Raw genomic sequence first — 24,746 nt, 5'->3', positions numbered from 1 at the left:
TGCCCTTTCGGAAAAGGTATAGCGAAAAGAGAGACGGGGGAAATGAATGTTTGGCGATGGGGGAGCTCTCAGCCAATGACAGCCCTACCTTTTTGGAGGACATTTCACTGTGGATGCTGACCGCTCCCCACTCTCTTGGCCACATCAAATGAATGGGGCAAATACCACGATGCCAAGATGGAGTTTGGTGCTCCAGGATTATGATATGGAAGTGATCCATGGGAAAGGGAATGCCAAGGCTGATTGCTGATAAACGCGTGATGCTCTGTCTGGGAAATAAGTCAATGGATTTGTAGCGGGGCAGTAACCCTGCTCCTGTGAAAGGGTTAAAGGTCCTTGGAGAGGGCTGGGGCTGAAAGCCGAGAAGAAAAGGCTGATTGGGGGAAGCAGCCACAGTTGGGCCACACCCCAATTAGGCCACAGCTGGCCCTATAAAAGGGCTGTGAGCCAAGAGCTGAGAGAAAGATGAGCCTGGCTGCAGGGAGCTGAGCAGGGTACCTAGAATGCAGCAGGGCTGGGGGAAGGCCAGAGGAGCTGGGGAGCTCCAGCCTGGAAAAACCTGCAGGCCATGCTAAAGGCCAGGAAAGGTAGTGTGGCTATGGAAGTGTAGCCTGGGAGTAGGCAGAAGCAGCTGGTCCAACCCCCCTTGCTGATGATGAGTGGTTTACAGACTGCAGTCTGCCCCAGGGAGCAGGGGCTCGATGGCGACTGGCAGTAGCCACTGAGGTGAGGTGGGGATAGAGGGTTGGGGGTTCCCCTGCGTTGCTGCTGGGGACAGGACCCTGATGTAGAGGGGCACCGGGGTCTGGGAGGGACACGGGAGCCAGCGGCAGGTGAGACACTGGTCTGCAGAGGGCGTTCTGGACTGAAAGAGCTAATTCCCAGGATGACCAGCAGGAGGCACCATACCGGTGAGTCATCACCCCGCCACAGGATACCACTAGCATGCCGGTCAAGCAGCCTAGTTATGTTCAGTTCTTTAGCGGAGAGATGTGACAGGCAAATTTCCTACAGTCTCATTGACTAGGTCAGCCTCTCTGTGTCTTGCCTGGGGGTTACCAACAAAATGGCTTGAATCTCTTCTTCACATAAGGTATTTAATCTGAACAACTGATAAGACAATGAGGCTGGGATTCTAGCATCAGCATCATCATCATTATATAGTCATAATCATTTGTATGATCGTAGTGCCAAGCCTGGACCAGGACTCCATTGCGCTAGGCACTGTGCAAGCACACAACAAAAACAACCTCTTCCCCAAAGAGCTGACACTCAATTAAGAGACAACAGGAGAACACAGAGGGATGGTGGACTACAAAAACAGTGAGACCGCACGGTGTATTAATTTAAGAGAAAGGCATAACAAGACCCAGTGGCTGGCAGCTCAAGCCAAACACATTTGAATTAAATGATGACCCAATTTTTTAACAGTGAGGGTGATTAACCTTGGGACAAACTTCCAAGGGAAGTAGTGGATGCTCCAGCTTGTGAGTGCCTCTCTAGAAGATATGCTCTACCAAACCCAAGAGATTCATAGAAGAATCATAGAAGACTAGGGTTGGAAGAGACCTCAGGAGGTCATCTAGTCCAAACCCCAGCTCAAAGCAGGACCAGCCCCAACTAAATCATCTCAGCCAGGGCTTTGTGATTTAGTTGGGGATTGGTCCTACTTTGAGCAGAGGGTTGGATTAGATGAACTCCTGAGGTCCCTTCCAACCATGATAGTCTATGATTCTGTGATTTGTCAAGCCGGGCCTTCAAAACCTCTAAGGAAGGTGATTCCACCACCATGCGTTCCTAGGCAACGCATTCCAGTGCTTCACCACCCTCCTAGTGAAATAATTTTCCCCTAATATCCAACCTCGATCTCCCCCACTGCAACTTGAGACCATTGCTCCTTGTTCAGTCATCTGCCACAACTGAAAACAGCCAAGCTCCATCCACTTTGGAACCCCCCTTCAGGTAGTTGAAGGATGCTATCAAATCAAATTGAAAACAAAGCAAAGCAATACAGAAAAGGAATGCTTTTCCACACTCGCAGCAATAATAATCTGTGGGACTCACCGCCGCCTGAGGCCCAGCGCTTAGCCAGTTTCCAAACAGAACAGGACAGTCGTAGGGACAAGGAGAGAATTGCGAGTGGCAGGGGAGGTTAAGAAACCAAGAGTTTTATTAAGGCTATAAATCCTCATGCTTCAGAGAATGAGCTGACCTCTAACAGGCTGGGGTCTGGAAAGTAACCCTTAGCCTGGAGTCAGGCAGATTATCCCATGACTGCTCACTGCAGAGGTTTAGAGACCTTCTGCTGAAGCAGCTGATGCTGCGGGGAGCCAGGTTACTGGGCTGGATGTGATCTGATTCAGCCTGGCAAGCCCTGTCCCCATATGACGGCAGGGTGGTAAATGGCCTTGTAGGGGGTGGCACCCCAGAGGTTTAGGCCCATTCTGGTTGAACAGCATTTTTAATGAGCTGCAAAAGGGAGCAAATAGCCTCTCAATGGTGTTCACAGATGCTCTTGCCTTGTAAAGGGCCCCTGACACCAGTAAGAAAAGGGAAATACCACAAAGGCACCCAGGGAGGTTAAACACAGGCAGGAAATACCACTAGGAGCTGTAGCTGCTTAGAGCACATGACATGGAAAGCCACCACCAGGTGCTGCTGTGAACTCAGGGATGAGACCGAGACCATGGCACCGATGCAGGAGGTTAGGATTTGCTCCCTTAAGTCTGAAACATGGTTCCCGATGGGCATCCTGGCTGTGGCAGGGTACGTCTACGCCAGTGGTCCCTAACCTTTTTCGTCTGGCGGGCGCCAGATGACGAGAAACGGAGGACCGTGGCGGCGGACAAGCATCCACCGAAATGCTGCCAAGCGGCAACGTCAAAAGGCGTCGCCGCCGACAAGCAGCGTCATCCAGCGGCGTCGCTGCCGAAATGCCGCCGAAAATCGGGCACCGCGTTGGAGACCCCTGGTCTACGCTAAGCCCAGCGTCCGACTCAGATTTGAGCCCGAGCCCCCTTTCCCATCCATACACAAATCAGTCTGACTCAGGACCCGGGCCCAGGGTTGCCAACTTTCTACTTGCACAAAACCGAACACCCCCTGCCCTGCCTCTCCTCTGAGGCCCTGCCCTTCTCTGAGCCTTCCCCCCCCACTCACTCTGTCGCCCACTCCCCCTGACCCCGTCCCCAACAGAAAAGCTCCCCCATCAGTGGCCGAGGCCTGACCCCAGCCCTGGCAGAATCCATTGGATGGGGGAAGCTCCCCCTCCCCACCAGCAGCTCCTGACACTGTCCCCGGCAGAAGCCCCTGGGCGGGGGAAGCCCCAGCAACCCCCATGTGTCCATGGCAGAAGCTGTGGAGCGGCGGGGGAAGCCCCTGGGCCCAACCCCGCTCTCTGGCAGAACCGCCAGGCGGGTGGGGTGGGAGAAGCCCCCGCGCCCCGGCCCTGGTCCCCAACAGAAGTGCAGGGGGTAACGGAGGAAGCCCCAGCACCTCGACCCCCGCCCCCCGTGGCCCTGGAACTGGAGGTGCTCTCACTCCCTGCTGACAGAGTTTCTGTCCTGGGGCCACAGTTGAGGGGTGGGGGTGGGGGGCAGAAAGGAGCAAAAGGGGTTGAGGGGCTGTAGTGGGGGAGGGGTGGAATGGGCGGAACCCGGGGGGAAACAGTGGTGGGCTGGAGCCAGGGAAGGAGGCAGATGTCTCTGCCTCACTGTGGAGCTCCGGACCAGGGATTGAGCTGTGCCGCACCCTGATCCCGAAGGAAACTGACTGCTGTGAGGAATTGCTGGGAGTGCTATCTGCTATCTACCCCGAGGAGACTGAGGACCTATGGAGCCACATCAAGGAAGGGTGGTAGGAAGTAACCCAGGGAACTCAGACATTAATCCCGTTATATTGCTGAGAGATGTTTCAGAAGGATCCCCACTGACCCAGTGGTGGGATCATCCGCCACTGTTAGGGCCCTGGGCTGGGACCCAGTGGAGTAGGATGGGCTCAGATGCCCCTACCCCTTGCTGCCAACCCCACCCCTGAGGTGGTGGCCTACTCACTAGGCTGGAAGGCCTGCACCTTACCTGTGGCTTGCCCCAGCCTGAAGGTAGTGAGCCCTCCATATTGTCTCGTTTGCTGTTGGCCCTAGCCAGGAGGCTTTGGGCTATAGCCTGCTCCCTGCTGTGCCCCACCTGGAGGATCCAAGAGACTGTCCAGGTCATCAGCCCAGCCAGGAGGCCTGGACTAAAGACTATTTATTACGTGGCCCCACCCTGAGGGGCAGAACCCCAGACTGTGGTCACTGCCTGCCCTAGCCAGGAGGCTAGACTGAAGACTGTTTCTGATTCTGTCCCACTCAAAGGGCCTGAGCTATAGACCGTTACTTGTTGTCTGCCTAGCCAGGAGTCTAGGCCAAAGACTCACAAGCCCCTATGACTTGGCTGTTTGATGGAGTGAGGCAGAGCCTGACGGCCATGGACCACTACATTGCCCAATAGAAATGCTACTTGTCCAATGAAAATTCCTCCTTTGTCCATGTACTTGGTGCAACCATATGATACCTGTACCCATCACCTTCTGGCTTCTCCCATCACCTATACAATATTCCATCTTTCACCTCCAAATCAGAAAGCTTTTACAGTGGTATAGTGAGGGTCCACTACATTCCAGGGTGGCTGTATTTGCAAATTGATTTTTCAGTCACACATTATTCTGACATCAGGGTCCTTTCTTTGGGAAGTTTCTAGTTGCTTTGGCATCCATTTCTGCAACCCCACTTCCATTATTCCAGTGGATGAACAAGGAACTTGTGCAATTTTGAAAATTATTGGATGAGAGGAGGCAACCATCTACTCCCTAGTACACACATCCCTGTGAGCTAACAATTGTTTGTTCTTCTGCTAAGGGAATGTTTGCGTTTAGTCTCTCCAACAAGGCCATGTACACAAGGCATCTGCATTGCTATGCTTATGGCCAGGCTTGTTCATGAATGGGAAATCACAGCACAGCAGTTTTCCCAACCACATGGCAAGCTGTTCGTCAGGATTCCTGAATCTAAAGAGCAATTGCAGGGCAGCATGGTCTGTCCTCACCAAAAATTCCTCCCATAGAAATACTGTTAAAAATGTTCTCTAGATTTAACCACTGCAGGAGTTTCTTCCATGTGGTGCCCTCTCAGAAGAACTAGACTTTTGCTGAACAAAACCACCATCCTCTCAAATCCTTTGTGCTTGTGCCAATACTGCTCCCAAACCATAAGCACTAGCATGTCTGTCAAATCTGAAAGAGATGCAGTTGTCATTTAACTTTCACTTGCCTAACAGTCGCTCTCTGTGCCACCGCATGTCTGGGTGAGGATCCCATCCTTGTCACCAGTTGTGGTGTCTTTCACTCTTCACACCAGAAACAATAGGAAGTTCCGACCCCGCCCAGTTCCTTTCCTTGAACTTTAGCCAAGCATGAGATAAATGGCTAAACATCTGTTGTGTGGGTAGCTCTGTGGTGTCTTGGGCCCACAAGGGAGACGATGTTATCGATACCTTTGTACACTGTTACAACATTACATAGGTGACTGTGGCCCAGCAGTTTCATTTCAAGTTACTGTTGGCACCTCCCATTAAAACACTTTTTATCCTTCAATTAAAGATACAGAGAAGGTGGCCAAAAGAGAGAAAACATTTGAAATATAAACTTCAGCCATATGCCTGTGGAGGAGGACTCCATATCTGTTTCCTTTCTTATAGCCAGGGCCCTACCAAATTCACTGTCAATTTTGGTCAATTTCACAGTCATAGAATTTTAAAAAATCATAAATTTCATGGTTTCAGATACTTAAATTTGAAATTTCATGGTGGTGTAACTGTGGGGGTCCCAATGCAAAAGGAGGCTATGGGGGAGGTAACAAAGCGATTGTAGTGGGCTCATGCTCTTGTCACTCTTGCTTCTGCGCTGTTGCTGGTGGTGGCGCTGCCTTCAGAGCTGGGTGGCCAGAGAGCAGCAGCTGCTGGCTGGGCGCTTTCTGTTGGGGAGGAGCAGGGCTGGCCTTATGGGTGGGCGACTGCCCAGGGTACTGTGGTTGTGGGGGGGATTTTCTGTAGTTCCCCCCACAGCATCCCAAAGTGCCTTTAACTCTCGAGTGCCGGGGCGCTGGGCTGGAGCCAAGGAGGGGTAGGGCTGGAGATGCCCTGGCCGAGGGCTCCAACCTTATGCCAAGCTCCAGCTGCTGGGTTCTGGCCAGCGTGGTGAGGGATTGGACTTCCTCTTCCCTTGCAGGTGCCAGTCCCGTGTCAGACCCACCTTCAGGAACCTCCCCCAGCTGCAGGAAGCTCTGCGACTGCTGGCTGGGAGTCCAGCTCTGAAGGCAGCACCACTGTCTGCAGCAGTCCAGAAATAAGGGTGTCACGATATGGTATTGCCCCATTTACTTCTGCGCTGCTACTTAATGTGGCACTGCCTTTAGAGCTAGGCGTCCATCCAGCATCCACTGCTCTCCAGTGCCCGGCTTTGAAAGCAATGCAGAAGTAAAGATGGCGCTACTGCGACCCCCCCTCCACAACAGCCTTGCAACTCCCCAGAACCGCATTTTGGTTGGGACCCCCAGTTTGAGAAACGCTGGACTCCCCCATGAAATCTGTATTGGATATAGTAAAAGTACACAAAAGACCAGATTTCACCCTCTGTGACGTGTTTTTCACAGCTGTGAATTTGGTAGGGCCCCTATTTATAGCTATTGGGTGATCTCTAGCCATTACATTTCCCTCACTCACTGCTCTTTTATTTGTGTCCCACTGGACTTATTTAAATTTTCTAATGATCATACTTAATACTGAATTGGGCAATGTGTATGCTGTTTAATTAGATAGATATTTATATGTATTTCGTGCTTTAGAATAACTTTTGTTCTTTTTAGTTCTTATGCTTTGGGCAAATATAATAAAGTTGCCATCGATGTTAATGTCAGTATGTTATTTCCTCTCATGCCCACCCTGTCAAAATGCCTTTTTTCCCCAATCCCTCTTTCTAGTAGATGGGTTTGTAGTCAGAAGCAGAAATCATGTACTGTCACCTTGCATACATATACACTCACTGGAGATATAACTTGGGGGATGTGTAAAATATATCTGATAGGCCCAGAGACCATGCTGACGAGTTTTCCAAGACAGACATAACATCATAACCAAGTGCCAAACAAATATGGTATTTGGAAAATTAGAGAAAAATTAAACAAGTAGGAAGCTGCTAATTTTCATACTGATTAATAAAGCTCCACATCCACAATAAGGTCTCTGAGGCTGGGTGCTGTAGGGATTTAATTAGCCATCTCCATTGTGTCTGTCCTGGTGGCTTCTCTGTTTACTCTGGAATCTGCATGCTCTTCAAAAACCCTCTGGAGTGCGACCTTAACAGAGCCCCTGAACCACCACTTCCTGTAGCTCCCAACTAAAAAGTAAATAAGTGGGTTAATGGTGCTGTTTAAAGAGGCCAGTGCATTACATATCTCAATGGGGATATTAACATTATTAAAATCCAAGCAAAAGCGCTGGATACCGAAGGGAACAGCAAAGACGAGGAAGAAGAGGACGGTGAGCAAGATAACAATGTAGAACCTTCCAGGCTGACGTTGTTGGGAGCTATGTCGGACCTTGATGAACAGGATCAGGTTGGACAGAACCATGATGGGAGCGAAAATCAGGAAATCCAGAACATACATGGCTATGTCTGACATCGGACAGTGTTCAGTTGCATGAAAATAACAAAAATAAGACATTAGTCCGGTTACCAGGCAGGAGAGCGCCCACAGCAGGGCACACACAAGGGCAGACAGGTGCTTGGGGCGGTGGCATCGGCACCAGATGGGGTAGAAGACAGACAGACACCTCTCAACGCTGATGGCCGTCAGGAAGTACAGGCTGGCATTGTGGGTGAACAGAACCAGTGGGAGAAAAAACCTCAGCAATTGCTGAAATTTATAGAAACAGAAGAGAGATTCCACAGTATAAAGTATGAAGCAAACAAGCAGGCAGAGGAGGAAGCTTAAGTCTGCTACGGCCAGGTTGAGGATGTAGATGGTGAAGGGATTCCTCTTAATGAAGAAGCTGAGGAGCCAGAGGATGACCCCGTTGCCCACCAGCCCGAAGAGACAGATGAGCACAGTGACACCATTAAGGATCACATTAGTTAAACTGTGTATTTGGCAACCAGTCTTATTATACCTATACTCTGGGCTGGTTTCTGTCGGAAGCAGGGACATTGTGCTCAGCTCAGTCATCATTAAACCTCTGCTGAGGGATGCCAGTGTCTCCTTGTCTTTCATGCGCACCTGTTAGCAGAGAGCAGAAGGGGGAGTGGAAATCAGTGACTCTGACATTCCCAGCACAAAGTTTCACTGATCATTTCAGCCCCTCCCCAACCTCCTGGCCTGGAACTACCAGATCCCAAGGAATATGAGTGAGAAATACCCAGGGAGATAATGGCCATGGGGGAAGGTGGGGACAGAGAGAGGCACAGAGAAGGAGGAATGGGTGGGGACCAGCCTCGATAGAGGAAGAGTGACAGAGACACACACAGAGAGAAGGGGAGATACAGAGAGGGAGATATGGAGAGGGAGAGAGTAAGAGAAATTGGTAGGGGCCATCAGTCCTGTCTGGACAGGACTGGCAGAGGAAAGGGTTGTGGATAGTGGGGTAGAGATCAGAGGAGAGATTTCTCAGTATAAAGTATGCCCCATTGGATGAATGCAAAAACCCAAAGAATCTATCCAGCAAACCCTTCTCTTACCCCTCTCAGCACCTGAACTGTGTTTACAAAAGCTGGGCAGGAGCGGGTCTGCTTCAGAATCTCCGTGTCTCAGTCACTGTGATCCTCCCCATAGGATCTTGTGAAAATTTTCTGTGCCACAAGCACTAAGAATTTATCTGACTGTCTCTAGGCAGCATTTGGCATACAATATGTGCCAGGCTCTGTCTGGGAAATATCCTTCCACTTTGGGCATGGGGGGGAGGTCGGGAAGGGAACATGGGGATCACAAAACTGCTGGTAAGCACTGAGCACTTTATAACAACTGGTAGCGTTAGCATTCTGTTTCACTGCTGTGATTGTTTTCACTCTCCTAAACATACAGGAAATGGCTCGTCAAAGCTTAAAACTCAAGGGATGGATACCACAAAATGGCCCAGTTATAACTGAAAGGCTTCTTGGGTATTTAGGGTGTAATAGTTACTGTGGTAACTAGTGTGTGAATTGGCCTCAACACATGAGTCTGGTACGTGGTGTATGTTCTACATATCCCTAAAGACAGATTTCCTGGGAGTATATTTTAAAATTGTTGTTGTGGTAATAGGTTTGTATTAAGAAGGACAAAGTATCTGCTAGGCAGACATGGTCTGGAATCAGGAAATCCACAACCTTAACTCAGTCCCCCATTAATAACTGTGATGTTTTCCAGGGGTACTCATGGTTGTGTGGCACCTTGCTACTGTTATGCTTCTAAGAAGCACACAGAATCTTTTTAAAGGGGATAAGGCAATATGCTGCGTGTATTGAGAGTACAATTTAAGCATTAAAATCAGCATATGTTTCCATTCACACCCAGCCACCAAAAGGTTCTGCAGCTGGATCTTATAGTCCTTCGTCTTGCCTGGTAGGTCCAGTGGCCAGCTGAAACTGCAAATGAGGGAGGGGAGCTGGGTCTTTATCGAACGCATTCAGTGGCCTTTTAGGAACGTACATGTATCTATTCCATTGAGGCATAAAACAAAATTAGCTATTTTCTTGACATTGGAAACAAAATATTTTATCATTAGTATTGATGCATGAAATAAAATAATTGTTACACTTTCTTTATCCTTGACATTAAAGATTATGTTTCTTGGCTTGACAAAAAAAAGCTTTTTATCTAGTTCCTTTATGTAGGATTGTGTACACACACACACACACACACACACACACACACACACTTTTGTTGTGACTTGTGACATAAAATTAAACATTTTGTTTTGACACATGAAAGAAATAACTTTATTTATTTTCTTGATTTAGGAGATCACTAATCACTATCACTGGAATGAGACCCTGAGTCAGTAGTTGGCAAGCCAGATGATGGGGCAGATACTTGCCACTGATCATGAACCTTTTCTCTTCTGTCTTGACGCTGTATATAAACACTGGAAGAGTGGTAAAGGTTTACTTCTCCACCACTTGAAGTGTGAAATTTGATCCTCATTAGCATATCCAGGTGATCTTCTTTCAGTCTGTTTCATGATTTAGTTTTGATATTATTCGTAAGGTTAAAGCCGCACTCACAATCAGCACTGGAAGCTTGAAAGGTTGCACATATATCCACCAGTTGTGAAACTACACTGGATTGTTCTGGATTTTGTAGACTGAAAGTCACCACTTCCTGGAAATTTGTCATCATCTTTGCTTCATGTTTCTCTGCAATTATGTATTTGTAATCATTGTAATAGTTCACAATGAACTCCTCCTCCTCCATGGTGTTTTGGGCAGATGACTTCACTTGACTAAGGTCCAAAATTTTTCTGTATTTATCAACTAGCTTGCTAATGTTTTCAGTACCAAATTCATAACTGATTTGTTGTGGTGAAAGTGAGGCAAAATGAAAAGCTGCCCATTCATCAGGGGTGGCTCCAGGCACCAGCACGCCAAGCGCGTGCCTGGAGCGGCAAGCCATGGGGGGCGCTCTGCCGGTTGCTGCGAGGGTGGCAGGCAGGCTGCCTTCGGCGGCCTGCCTGCGGAGGATCCACTGGTCCTGTGGCTTCGGCATACCTCCTGCATGCATGCCACCGAATCCGCAGGACCGGGGACCTCCCGCAGGCAAGCTACCGAAGGCAGCCTGCCTGCCGTGCTTGGGGCGGCAAAATACCTAGAGCCGCCCCTGTCATTCATAGAGTTGCTTTTCTGGAAAACTTTCATTCAGATGATTACACAGTAATGATATGAAACTTAGAATAGATTCACAGCTGAATTGTTCATCTCTTGTGCTCGATGCAATTAGATTTTTCCACATTGTTGCTCCAAGAGACTGTTTCTCCACGATACTGTCCTCTCATCTTGTGGATCTGGGTCCTAGAGTGACCAGAGGTCCTGCTTTTATAGGGACAGTCCTGATTTTTGGAACTTCTTCTTACATAGGCACCTATTACCCCCCAACCCCAGTCCTGATTTTTCGCATTCGCTGTCTGGTCAACCAATAGCGTAGCTAGTGGGGTGCAGGGGAAGCAGCAGCTTCCTCTCAGCACATTTTCAAAAAAGCCCCGCCTTAGGTGGGGTTACCATGGCACCAGGGGTGGGGCCCACGCTCCGCTCTGAAGCTTGGCCTGCCCGGCTTCCCCCAGCTTGCTGCATAGCCCGCCTCCGCTGATCAGCTGTGTCTCCCAGCAGGAGGGGAGGGGAAGAACTGAGCTCCAGCAAGCTGGGCTCTGGCAGGCAGGCAGGCAGGCTTTGCTTCCTTCCTCTAGTGTGCTGCATAAACCCTGCCCCCTCCCTGCCTCGCCGATTAGCTGTCTCCCAGCAGGAGGGAGACAGACAGGTAATCAGTGAGGGGAGGGGGAAAGAACTGAGCTCTAGCAAGCTGGGCTCTTGGGGAGGAGGAGAGGCTGGGACCTTGGGAAAGAAGGGGGTCGGTCGGGGCATGTCCCTATAGGGGGCAGGGGCACCCACCCACCAGTCAACAGTTTATGGGGCCTGTGGGGGTCCACAAGCCATCAGCTGTTGGGTGGGGGCGGGGGCAGTAGGGTAGCTAGCTAGGGGAGTGCGAGTGCTCGCTGTTTAGCTGGTTTTTGGCCACCAGCTAATCAGCGAGGGGAACTGCTCCTGGAGCAAGGGGCTGAGCAGCTGAGACACCCCACCTCCTTCTCCTCCTGCTTCTTGTGGCACTGTGGCAGGGGTGCTTTCTCTGGCTCTGCAGCAGCAGCTCCTAACCTCTCACCCAACTAAAGGCAGCCAATAGCAGCAGCTGGTAAGAGTATTTCAAAGGGGGGGTCTTTCTTGTGGTGAGGGTGGCTTGGAGGGGGGACTGGAAAACCCCCAGGTGGCTGTGAGAACCAGCACCTGGCTGCCGGTGGGATGGCCATCTGCATGGTGAGGGGCAGGGGGCTCAGCCAGAGGCATCTCCAAAAACATCCCCTGCACCCAGGCAGCTGGACCAGGACAGGCATTAGTGGGAGGGGAGGTGCATCTCCTGGTCTCCTGTGGGGTGTGGTGTCCCTGCTTGCCCTCCCTGCCCAGGCAGAGACGCCTGCCTCTCAGAGACAGTGGCCATGTAGTGTGCTTGGTTTCCCCCTCCCTGGCATCTGAGTGACTGCCTCTTAGGGGGTGAGGGGTGGAAGGGAAGAGGCAGTGGGGAAGGGATAGAGGTGGGGGAGTAGGAGAGGAAAACTGAGACTATCAGGGGAAACGTCATAGCAGTACAATCTCTGCCTTGGGGGTGTGGATGGAATCGTCTCCCAAGGGAAGGCTGGAACGAACTATCTGCTGTTGTAGTATGTTTGGTTTAGTCCATGTGCTCTGGCAAACACAAGTCCAGGCACCATGTTGGGGGGCAGGGCGAGGTAGCCTGATTTTCCCTCTCCTATCAGGAGAAACCTGAATTGTCTCCTAAGGGAAGGGCTTCTGATCATGTGGGGAGGAGGGGGAGGCATTGCTGAGTCCAAGGGCTGAGTAATTCTCTGGGGATGGTGGTCATTAAGTTACTAATTGCCATTCACTTGCTGCACACAATGGCTGGTGATGGTGGTTTAACATCCACCCAGCCATTTGGTCAATGCCTTATTTCTTGGGAGTTGCCTTCTGTAACTTCTCTAATTTCATCCCGCTCTCCTGTGAGTACAAATTCTGGTTCTAAGGACCTGGTGCCTGGATCCCATATTGCCTTGCACTGGGCTTGGGAATCAGTGCCCTGACATGCAACTCCTCCTATTGTGCCCGTGTAGATCCTGCTGTTAGTACAGCTCTTTGCAGGTACCCTTGTGTTTAGCTGAACCTTTGGACTTAGCTTAGTGGGGATGGACTCAGAGACTGAGCTAAACTGACACGACTGTCCTGCTGTGTGGATCCCAGTGTGCTTGTGCTGACAGTGCTACTGCCTTGGTGTGATGATGACATTATGCTGAGATGAATTGCGAAAATAGTGTCCTGGTGTGATGGGGGTCACTCTACTGTTCATGTGAATCTTGCATTTTTGTATGCGGTGTTGGTGTAGCCCTGTTGTTCCCAGGAAATTAGAGCCACAAGGTGGGTGAGGTAATATCTCTTATTGGAGCAACTTTTGTTGGTGAGAGAGAGAGAGAGAGAGAGACAGAGAAGCTTTTGAGCTTTCATGGAGTCCTGTCTTCTTCCTGAAGAAGAGTTCTGTGAAAGCTCAAAAGCTTGTCTCTCTCTCCAACAGAAGCTGGTCCAATAAAATATATCCCCCCCTCCATATTACCTCACCCAGCTTTCCAGGAGTGAGTTTTCATGATGACATGGGAAGTGCTCTGACTGGTCCTGACTTCTCTGTATCAGCCCCTCTAGCTTGCACTGCAGCCCAGTACCTGGGGGCTGGGTGCCTGCAGCGCTGAGACTCTGTGAGATCAGGGACTCATAGACCCAGTTGGGAGGGGAAGGGCATCTCCTCCTCCGCCTCTCTCTCTTGCTGCCTCCTTTTCCCGAGTGCCTCATGATGCACAAAGCCAGCATGGCTAGGTGCTGCATAGGAGAGTCTCCCAGTGCAGCTCCCCACCCCCTCTTCCCCATGCGAACTCCCAACAGACCCTACCCACCTCTGTCCGATTGTCTCTCTCATGCGGGGGACTGTGCCCCCTCCCGCCTTGCTCCTGTGTGCTGCCCGCTTTCAGGGGCCACACAAGAATGATGTTTTATAACTACGTGTGTTATTTTGCATTTAAAATAGGTTTACAGTATGAAATATAAAATAAGTAAATAACACGTGTTTTTATTATGTTTTGATTTTATATACAATACTGTAAACCTTTTTTATATTTTAAATGCAAAATAACACACATACTTATAAAACAATATCATTCTTGTGTTTTTATTTTAAATACAAAATAAATATGTATTACAAATGTAAAAGTATGTAACTAGTAATTTGATATGGCGGCGGGTGGCACCTATTTTTATGTGTTCGCTTCCCCTGATGTTAGAACCTGGCTACGCCATTGTGGTCACCCTGGCCCTTGCTAAGTGTACAGCTTCCACTCTTGTTAAAGAGCTCTTCTGAAAGCATTTGGTCGGTTCTGCTAATTCATATAAGACATCATTTCACGCAGTTAGTGATACGGTAATTATTGTCAGAGAGCATAGTCGGGAAGTACTTTGCTATCGGGTTATTGTTTTCTGAGATTTCATGTTCAAGTATCTAAGAAGGGTCTCGTAATTACACATCAAGGCACTTACAGTGAAATGTCTCGATAGCCACCTCACTTCATTTAGAGGTTTAAACAATAGTCTCATTTTCTGTGACATTTGCCATTTCCTCAAATTGTCCTCTTCCGACTGAGGATCTGCAGAAGACTGTATAAATGGTCTTTAAAAGTGTCTCTATTGTCTTCATCATTGGTACTTTGTTCCAGGCATTGACTAATCCCAGACCTTCTCGATGGGTTACCTAGGGAGGTGGTGGAATCTCCTTCCTTAGACGTTTTTAAGGTCAGGCTTGACAAAGCCCTGGCTGGGATGATTTAGTTGGGGATTGGTCCTGCTTTGAGCAGGGGGTTGGACTAGATGACCTCCAGGTCCCTTCCCACCCTGATATTCTATGGTTCTGTGACGGAGGAGTGCAAGGGGTTGGTAAGCAGCTCAGAAGCTGCTGCATGCCTTCCCTGTCAGAGCCCTAATGCCTATTTCTGAAAGAAGACCCCGGCTGCCTTAAACTGCTCCTGTCCCTACTGCTTTCCTCGTTTTGAGGGAGGTCCTGATTGCTGTCAGGCTCTGTCACTTTAAGGGTAACGGACTGAGAAGAAGTACAGGAAATCCAATGAGCTCTGCTTTGTGAGGGGGAAAAAAAAAGAGACGTGGAGACAGGGCCGTCCTTAGAGAAAGCACCCCTCATCAGTTCCCCTAAATTCCCTGTAAGGTATGTGACTTGACAGCTGCTCAGCAGCAGTTCAGCTGTCCCTCCCGCCACTGCCCTGCTGCTCCTGCCCTGCCCTCTGCCCTGGAGCTGTTCCCGGGAGCTTCCTGCTTGCTGGGGGAGGGGGTGCTGATGTCAGGATGTCCCCCTGCTCCTGCCCCCCAAGCTCTGTACCCCCGCTCCACAAAGCGGAGGAGAAGGACAGAAAGGAGGGAGCTGACTGGAAGCTGTTGCTTCCTCTCTGAATGGGCGGATCTTCATAAAAGGGCAATATACTAGAAGTGGTGTCAGCGTACTTAAAGGGGCAATGCACATCTCTCTCTCTCTCACTCATGCCCGCACCCCCCAGCACTTTGGAAAGTCAGCACCTGTGCAGCCATGCATGTGCTGTCACGAGGAGGGAGTGGTGCGCTCCAGCTAGATAGCGTGGGCTCATCATCATGTTCAGTTAGTGCAGGGAAGTGTTTGCAGCTACTTCCCTGCATCTATTGTGTTTCCTCCCTTCTGCCTCAGTCCATGATGCCTTGTAGAGTGTGATGCTACATTAACAACAGCGTCTTAACCCTTGAGGGCTCAGCTGAGTGCTAGTTCATCATTTAGCAGCAAAGCATCCCCTGGGAAATATCCCACCCTCTTACTCCACCAGCTCAACCAAGCTTCAAAATCATTCATTGCTGTGTACAATATTAAACGGTTTGTTTAAAACTTATACAGTGTATGGATATAATGTCTTTTGTCTGGTGAAAAGAATTTCTCTGGAACATAACCCCCCCTACTTACATTAATCTTATGGGGAAATTGGATTCGCTTAACAACGTTTCGCGTAAGGTCTCATTTTTCAGGAACATAACTACAACATTAAGTGAGGAGTTACTGTACCCTGAAGTTTGTCAGAGATTTATTTGCAGTAAGGGCAAGTCAGCTGCCCTGCTGAATACAACATTAATTATTATGGAATACATGATGCAGCTCTTCTCTGTTTTACATTTTCTTAATCAGTATTTCTAATATGATTTTTATATTTTAAAGGCACTTTTCAGCCTTCATAAAGTAATCATTCCAGATTACTATGTATTTAACTCACTGAAATAAAGACATTATTTTAAATGAATCAGTCACAGAGGTTTACTGTGTTCATCACAATGTTCATTACTTTTAGAAAAAGGCAACACTAATTTACTTTGTGTAATCTCCATAACAGACATGTTTATGAAATTTACCAACTTTAAAAAATATGTTTCCAAAGATTTTAGGCATAACAAAGGATTTTCTATCTTACGAAGGTACTGATTTTGCTGGAGAGTTCTTTTAAAACTAGTTCATCAAATAGTCAGAAGTAAAGAGAGGGAAACTTGTTTGTCCAGCTATCTGGAAGGAAAGGGGTGTTGTCCCTTTAAGGGCTAGCCTCTCTTCAACAGGGGGGTGAACATAAGAACATAAGAACATAAGAAAGGCCGTACCGGGTCAGACCAAAGGTCCATCTAGCCCAGTATCTGTCTACCGACAGTGGCCAATGCCAGGTGCCCCTGAGGGAGTGAACCTAACAGGCAATGATCAAATGATCTCTCTCCTGCCATCCATCTCCATCCTCTGACGAACAGAGGCTAGGGACACCATTCTTACCCATCCTGGCTAATAGCCATTTATGATATGGCGGCGGGTGGCACCTATTTTTATGTGTTCGCTTCCCCTGATGTTAGAACCTGGCTACGCCATTGTGGTCACCCTGGCCCTTCCCATCCCAGATGTTTCCCCAGTTCCTAATGAACATGAACCCCTTAGCCATGTTCAGGTGTGTGTCTGTGTCTTTCAGTCTGTGGTGACCCGTTCTGGAAGTTTTTCTGGCTGTTTCTAGTGACTCAGCTCTCCGGCCAAGTCACAGTCTGTACAGAACTCAGACAGGCATTAGACCAACAGAGTCTTTAGGTGCTTCTGGCCTTAGTAGGAGACTGTGTCCCAGGGCTTCCACCCTGGAGACTCTTCGCTCACTCTGGTCTGTTCGCTCACTCTGGTTTGTTCTATCCACCTGGGACTCTTAACAATTCAGATCTCCTTCACTGTCCAATTGCAGGCCACTTCCCCAGTGGCTTATGGAGGGGACCCAGGTCTGCCCACTACTCTGGGTCCCCACCCAGGGACCCTAAGAATAGCAGCCATGTGCTGCCGTGTCCCTTTAACTAAACTGCTTTCAGTTCCCTGTGTCACTTCCCCGTGGCCCCAGCCTTTACCAATGCTTCACCCTTACCTCAGGGCTCTTCTATGTTCAGTCCCAGCAGCCAACCATGAGCTCTTCCTCACTCCTCCATCCCTGCCAGCTCTGAGCTGTCCATGGTGCTGCAGACTTCAGTCTGCTAGGAGCACCAGCTTCACTCCTCAGGCCCTGAGCAGCAACTGACTCTGGTCTACACTGCAGTGCCTTTATACTAGCCTGCAACCCCCTGATTGGCTGCAACCCCCTCAGCCTCTCTATGTAGCTTGGAGGACTCCTCTACTACTCTTTTCCTGGGACGGATGTGGCAGGACACTGAGGCCTCCAGCAGGGGGCCTCTGGGCAGAGCCGCCCAGAGGATTCAGGGGGCCTGGAGCAAAGGAATTTCAGGGGCTCGTTCCATAAAAAAAGTTGCAATACTAGAGAATACTATATTCTTGTGGGGGCCCCTGTGGGGCCTGGGGCCTGGGGCAAATTCCCCCACTTGCCCCCCCTCTGGGCGGCCCTGCCTCTGGGCCTATTCCACCCCATCACAGACCTCCACCACTAATACTTGTCCTACACAAACACCCTCGTACCATTATAATGTTGGCCTCCACCCTCTTGACATTATTACATCCCTAAAATAAAGTAAACCCTACATTAGATTAGATCAGAGATTAGTTGGTAGAGCAACAGGGTGGCAGGAGACTAGAGGTGAGTTTAGAGATTAGATAAAGGAATGAGAGATTGGAGTAGAAATTAGATTAGATAGATGGATTAGATTAGTTATTCAAAAAGAAGGACAGATGGATGGTTTAGAGCTAAGGATGGAAAAACAGGAAGATGGATTAGAGATTGGGATGAAGGGATGGGTGGGGTAGACACTAGGATGTGTAGACAGAAAATAGCTTGATAAGAGAGAGAGAGACAGATCGTATGGGGATAGTGTGACATAGGGTACAATCCAGACTAGTGGGGGGCTGGGTGCACTGCAACCTTGGGTGCCTTACAGTGCTTCATGGCTAGAAGTGTTGAGTACCCTCAACTCCCAGTGAAGCCAATGGATGCTCAGCACATTTGGAAACAAAACCAGGATCCCTCATCTCAAGAACAGAGAGGGGCAAGGCAGAGGCTGAGGCTGTCAGGACGGATTCCAAATGAAGCCTTCCGTAAGGACTTTCAGTGTTGTCAAATTGGAATGTTCAAAATCATGAGTCAGGCTTCAAAAACTGATTGGATTGGAAATCATGAGATTTGCAAAAAAAAACCATTGGGGTTTTTAATTTGATTGCTGGTTTGGGATCTTTTCGTGGCTTTGTTTTCCAGATTTTCTCCACAACCACAAGAGCAAGAAACAGGTTACCGTGAAGGAAGGTTGAGCTTGTCATGATGTCACAGGACTCCAGGATCTGGGGATTTGGCAAGACTGGAGCTACCCTGTGAGACTCGGTAAGGTTAGGGATTCCCTGTTGGCTGCAGAGTTCAGACCCTTTGAAGGGTCTTTGGGGAAATGCCTGTCAGTCTATGGCTCCACCCCCTCGATTTGAATTTTGGTGGCAGTGAGAGAGAAGCAGCAACAAGAGTTCCCTTCTTCCCACAGAAAGGCAGGCGAGGTAGTGGAGGGGTCCCTCTCCTTGAGTGTGTTTGTGGTGCCAGGCTCCTTGCACGCTCCTCCCACCAGTCTCCCACCATGGTGTTACCAAGACCCCCAGAACAGTGGATCTTAGAGTTAACACCTCATTGAGATGTGTTGGGCATTTCCCCCTCATCACAAAATGACTGTCTCAGTCTCTTTCCCAACCCAGGCAGACATCCCTGAATCAGTTAATCTCATGGCAGGTCCTGCTCCTTACAGACTCATGGCTTGTCTACACAGGAATTCTCTGGAAAGTTAATTCAAATTCACTTTGAAAGTGAATTAATTAAACCACATTCAATTCCTGTATGGACACTTTATTCATAATTCAAGTGCCCTTAATTCAGTTTAGTTTAATTCACTTTGGAATTAAGGCAGGCCTCACTGCCTCTTTTATACTGAGGCCACTTGCATTTTCTTGCACGTTTAATCAGGTACCCTAAAATAATGTTTGCAAGCTTATAAATACTGCAGGAATGTCACATAGTACTTGGATGACAGCCTTGTAATATTTTTGTTAGCAAAAGAACAAATACTCCAACCCAGCCAAGTAGATAGAGATAATAAAGGACAGTCAACACATCCAGCCTATGACTGTCCGTATACTCACATCATCCCTTGTGGAGACCCCGAACGTGGCAAGATAGGCACTCTACAAGTGGTCGTACTGTTCCCGGCGTGCCAAGATCCCAGCAGCTTAGGTTGTGCTTAGCCCTGACTGTGGGCTAGGGTTCTGTGACTACCATGAATATTCATGAAGATGTCCCCTGTTTATTTCTAAACTTCCTTATGCTGATAATTCCGGGGTTCTCTCTTCTCGTAGGCTAGTATATGAATTATCGTAAGCTTATTAGGATATACATCAATTGGTTACCATGGCACTTCTGTGGTTGAACATCTGCTGATGTTCTTATCCTAAATTATCTACACTAGTGTCAACTGACATTATGCGGCGACCTGTCAGCAGTTTAGTCAGCTTTGTTTATCACAGCATTATATCTTGTGACTTAGGGTCATTTGATTATTTATTTATGGTAAGACTTTATGCTAAGCTTCCTGCATTACAGCTTTATTTTATACCTATATCCTACCTCATACCTATGTGTTGCCTAGCCAATACCTATACCTGTAGGCTACAGAACTAAGACAAGAATGCTGGCAAAGAGTTTCTTGTCATTATTATGGGAGAAAAGCTGTCATTGGTTCAAGAAGTCCATCAGCGCAATTTCATCTTTCTCTTGAGCAGCAAGGAAGTAGTTTGTCATCTCATTGGTGGCAACAATGCCTGCGACTGCCCTGCTCGAAGCAATTTGTCCACTCTCGGTAGCGTCCCGCCAGTGGCCGCATTGTTACAGATGGACTGACAAAAAGTGGTGTGATGCTTCCCCGGGGACAGAGATGATGCATATTGGGGGCATGCAGGGTCACGTGCCCCACCCCCGCAGATCCGCTGCTTGGCTTGTATTGAGCATGCTCATGTGGATGGAGCATGCTCAGTAACACCGCTCACGCTGCCTTTCCTCACTTTGCCTTCCCACTGTTGGCAAGCACCAGTCGTCTTTGCCTGGGGAAACCAGGCCAGTCAGGCACTTTGCTACTGCCTGCCCTTAGCGTGAGGGAGCCATATCTGTGCCTGCTGGGGGTTATCGCCCCGACTCCACCGGCCACAGGCAACACACACACTGCCCTCCACGTCTACACTGGCCCTACTTGTTCTGTATTTGGTTGTCATGGTTTTTGTTCCTATGGCAACTGAGTTAGATTATTAGGGGATAGCCCAGCCAGCTTGAGCTGGTCAGGTGAGCTCCGTGTCTGTAAATAAATGGTAGTTTTGTTAGCTGTCTGCTCTCTGGCCTCAAGTGATTTCTTCCTAAACCGGATGCCCTCAAGGATATAACAAGTGGCGACGAGGATGGGATTCCGGTGCTGCCCCAGCAACAGAAGGAAGTAGAAGTCAAGATAAAGAACAAACAAACAAACAAACAAAAACTGCTTGTTTGTACTGACTGTGAAACTAAAATCAGGGCTACTCTGACCAGGCCACTGGAACCTTTTGATGAAAATATAATGCAGTGGCATGTGTATACTGAGCGTTTTGAAATTTTTGTTATTGCAAATGACATTACAGAAGTGAAGAAGGTGCCAATATTCTTAAGTGTTGTAGGGGCTAAAAGCTACTCCCTGCTACGCAGCTTACTACACCCTGTTAAGCTTGAGACCAAATCTTACAGTGACATTGTGGAAATCCTGGGGTCCCATTTTTCCCCAAAACCACTGGTAATTGCTGAAAGATATAGGTTTCACAAAAGAGACCAAAAAGAAGAAGAAACAGTTGTACAATTTGTAGCAATTTTTAAAAAACTAGCAGAACACTGTGAATTTAAAGAGATGTTAAATGATGCCCTACGTGACACGTTAGTGTGTAGCCTGTACAGTGAAGCTATACGGAAGCGCCTACTGACAGAGGCTCAGCTTACCTTTCAGAAGGCTGTTGATATTGCAGTCTCCATGGAACTGGCTACAAAGGAGGTGCAATACATCGGTGCATCCCCTAGGGTGCAAAAAGTGTCACAAGAACCTACCCACAAATCTGTGCAGAGTCAGGAATGTTACCGCTGTGGTAAGCCGGGTCACCAGGCATCAGAATGCTGGTGTAAGGACCTGGTGTGTCGACACTGTGGCAAAAAGGGACAGATTGAGTGTGCCTGTAAACAAAAGAAAAAGTGGCCTGTGGTCTGGCCAACAAAAAGGGGACCCTGCATACCCTAGAGCAGACCCAGGATGATCAAGGTGACACCTCATCGCAAGAGGAAGTGCCACTGCATGTTTTGTCTTTGGCAGTGGGCTCACATGAATACTGGGTAACCCTATTGTTGGACGGCAAACCTATACGCATGGAACTGGACACTGGTGCAGCCATCTCGCAGGTCTCCGAGACTGTGTATAAAGAAAAGCTACAGCATCTTCCGCTTAAGGCAACAAAAACTGTTCTGAAGACGTACACGGGAGAAGCTGTGCCCATGTTGGGCACTATTGAGGTTAAGGTGGAGCTCAATGGACAGGCTGCAAAATTGCCACTGTTTGTGGTGAGAGGTAATTACCCAGCCTTAATGGATAGGTCTTGGCTTGGGAAGATTCAGCTGAACAGGGCAGAAGTGCACCGAATGACTAAAGAAGGAACCAGTCTAACCCCTATACTAAGGAAACATGCTGCTGTTTTTGGAGAGGATCTGGGAAGTATGATGGGAATCACTGTGATATTGAACATTAAACCTGACAGTCCACCAAAATATCTGAAAGCCCAAACTGTGCCATATGCCATCAGGCCAAAAGTTGAAGCGGACCTGGAGTGCCTGGTGACCAATGGAGTCCTAATACCAGTTACCCATAGCCCATGGGCCACTCCTATCGTTCCAATAGTGAAGAAAGATGGCTCCCTCCGGATTTGCGGTGATTTTAAAGTCACTGTCAACGCAGTGTTGTGTGCAGAGCAATATCCGCTTCCCTGCATCGATGACCTCTTCGCAGGCCTGGCTGGGGGACAAAAGTTCAGTAAGATTGATCTGAGTCAAGCATATTTACAGATGCACGTTGATGAAAAGTCCCAAGAGCTGTTGACTATTGTGACTCATAAGAGGCTTTATCGATACTGTCGCCTACCCTTCGGAATAACGTCTGCTCCCGCCCTGTTCCAGAGGGCTATGTACCAGATCTTGTGTGGCTTGTCTCATTCTAGAACCTAGATGGACTGAACTAGTTACTGCCTATCTTACAGAGCAAAAGCTCAGGCCTGGCTGTGATCGTCCGTTCAGGAGGCAAGTCAGACTGTCAGCTTGCCCCATCAGTGGAAAAGATCCTGGATGTCTCTCCGTGCCCCCAGTTACACTCCCCAATCCATTGCCTTTATTCATAAACTGGACACCTCCCACTGGCTGTTTTTTTCCTGTGTGCCTCTTTCTTGTCGATTGCACCGTCTCTTGATTAGCATTCGGCTCAGTCTGTAGACAGGCCTCCATTGTGAAGCAGACATTACACAATGCACACCAAGGAGAGAAAAGTGTCCCTTCCTACCTGTCAGGAGCAGGTTTACCATCTTCTGGTGAATCTGCCTTAACGTAGACCTTGAGAACCTAATTTTCAGCACAGCTACATATTCCGTAAACATTATCCATACAAACAGTCCGCAATGCTTATGATGATCAGTGGAATACTGGCTCTTGGTAGAGACCTCATATGCCACTTAATACCCATACATCTGACCCAGGGAATCCTTGTAAAAATTTACACTGTCTGCCAATTGGCAACAAAATGTCCCTGGCTCATAAGCACGATAGAAGAGCTAGGATTGATTGGCATGATTATCATGTATAAATATCAAGGAAGGCCATATGCAGAGTCAGGCAGGCTTCCCCTGTTTAATAGTGGGAAAATTTCTCTGCAAATACAAAGGCTTGGAGAATGTTTTGTTTCCACTTGGGAGCTCAGATCGTGCAGAGTGAGGTGTGGATTCAGCAGCAGCACAGGGCCCCTGAGAGTGTTTCTCCATCTTTCCCTTTCCTCCACACAGGCAGTGGGCCACTGGCAGCATGAGAAAGGGGAACGAAACACTAGTGACCGAGTTCATCCTGCTGGGCCTTTCCAGCTGGCCCATGGTGCAGGCCATGCTCCTGGCTCTGTTCCTTGCTTCCTACCTGGTCACCCACCTGGCAACATGGTGATCATTGGGGTGATCCGTCTCGATTTGCACCTCCACACCCATAAGTACTTCTTCCTCAGCAGCCTCTCCTTCCTGGACATCTACTATGCCTGGCATGCTGCACAGCCTGATGTCTGGCACAGGGCCATCTCCTACATCAGCTGCAAGGGGCAGATGTACATGGCGTTGTCCTGCGGGATTAATGAGTGCCTCTTGCTGGCTGTCATGGCCTACGATTGCTACATGGTGGTGTGCCTCCCATTGCACTACATGGAGGTCATGAGCCTCAGGGCCTGCATCGCCTTGGTGGCTTGCTCATGGTTGGTTGGCTTGTTGCTCTCCGTCGTGCCTATCTTCAGCCTGTCGGTGCCTTTCTGAGGCCCCAACCAGATAGACCCCCTTCTTCTGCGAGATGCTGGCGGTGATGCAGCTGGCCTGTGCCGACACCAGCTACAACGGGCCTGTTATCTTCAGTGGGGACGTCTTCACCCTGCTCATCCCCTTCTCCTTTATCCTGGCCACCTATGTATGCGTCACTGCTGAGGATCTGCTCCCTCCAGGGCTAGTGGACGGCCTTCTCCACCTGTGCCTCCCATCTGATGGCCATGGCCCTGTTCTATGGGATGGCCATCTTCATGTACATGAGGCCCAGGTCCGCCCACTCTCCAGAGCAGGACAAAATGGTTTCCATCTTCTACACAGTGGTGACCCCCATGCTGAATCCCTGATCTACTGCCTGAGGAGCAAGGAAGTCAGGGAACCATGGCTAAGGCCATAATCATGGGGGGGTGGTGGTGGTGGAGGAGATTCTGTCCTGGAAGTACATAAGGGTGTTCTCTGTCTATGGCTGGATAGAGGCAAAGCCAGGTCCCACTTCCAAGGGTGGCTGGTATAAATGGGACTTATGACACTTGCATCAGAATTGTCTGCTGTTACTTAACAGTCTGGAAGAGTAGTGTGAAAGCAGGCAGGTAGGATGGGCCCGAGGTTAGGGTGGTGGCCTAGGGCTTTGGGGACCTGGATACAATTTCCTGCTCCCACCACAGTGTCCCAGTGTGGTCTTTAGTGAGTCACTTAGCTTTATTGTATCTGAATTCCCCACATGTGAAAAAGTACTTCCTCACCTTATGTGGGGAGATGC

General features: G+C 48.9%; 1 protein-coding gene and 1 pseudogene across 2 annotated transcripts; one reads left to right on the top strand and one right to left on the bottom strand.

Moving 5' to 3' along the window:
- Window positions 1-6,754: 6,754 nt before the first annotated feature.
- Window positions 6,755-19,641, bottom strand: LOC120404815 (mas-related G-protein coupled receptor member H-like). 2 transcript variants are annotated; one of them, XM_039537804.1, is made up of 2 exons: window positions 19,520-19,641; window positions 6,755-8,311 (listed from the first exon to the last, which is right to left on the bottom strand). In XM_039537804.1, exon 2 carries the CDS (start codon window positions 8,303-8,305, stop codon window positions 7,301-7,303), a length of 1,005 nt encoding a protein of 334 aa, XP_039393738.1. In that variant the 5' UTR covers window positions 8,306-8,311; window positions 19,520-19,641; the 3' UTR covers window positions 6,755-7,300. The 2 variants fall into 2 exon arrangements, with proteins under 2 accessions (XP_039393738.1, XP_039393739.1); XM_039537805.1 differs by lacking the exon at window positions 19,520-19,641 and adding an exon at window positions 17,328-17,487.
- A 2,162-nt stretch (window positions 19,642-21,803) lies between these two features.
- On the top strand, window positions 21,804-24,383 carry LOC120404033 (annotated as a pseudogene).
- Window positions 24,384-24,746: the final 363 nt, after the last annotated feature.

This window comes from Mauremys reevesii, linkage group 4 (assembly GCF_016161935.1).
Source record: "Mauremys reevesii isolate NIE-2019 linkage group 4, ASM1616193v1, whole genome shotgun sequence".
NCBI lineage: Eukaryota > Metazoa > Chordata > Testudines > Geoemydidae > Mauremys > Mauremys reevesii.
The sequence above is the reverse complement of the archived record's forward strand: the minus strand, read 5'-3'. Positions and strand labels throughout refer to the sequence as shown.

What these genes read in the sequence shown, in the direction of transcription:
- LOC120404815 (XM_039537804.1), bottom strand. Translation starts at nt 8,305, where the DNA reads ATGAAAGACAAGGAGACACTGGCATCCCTCAGCAGAGGTTTAATGATG.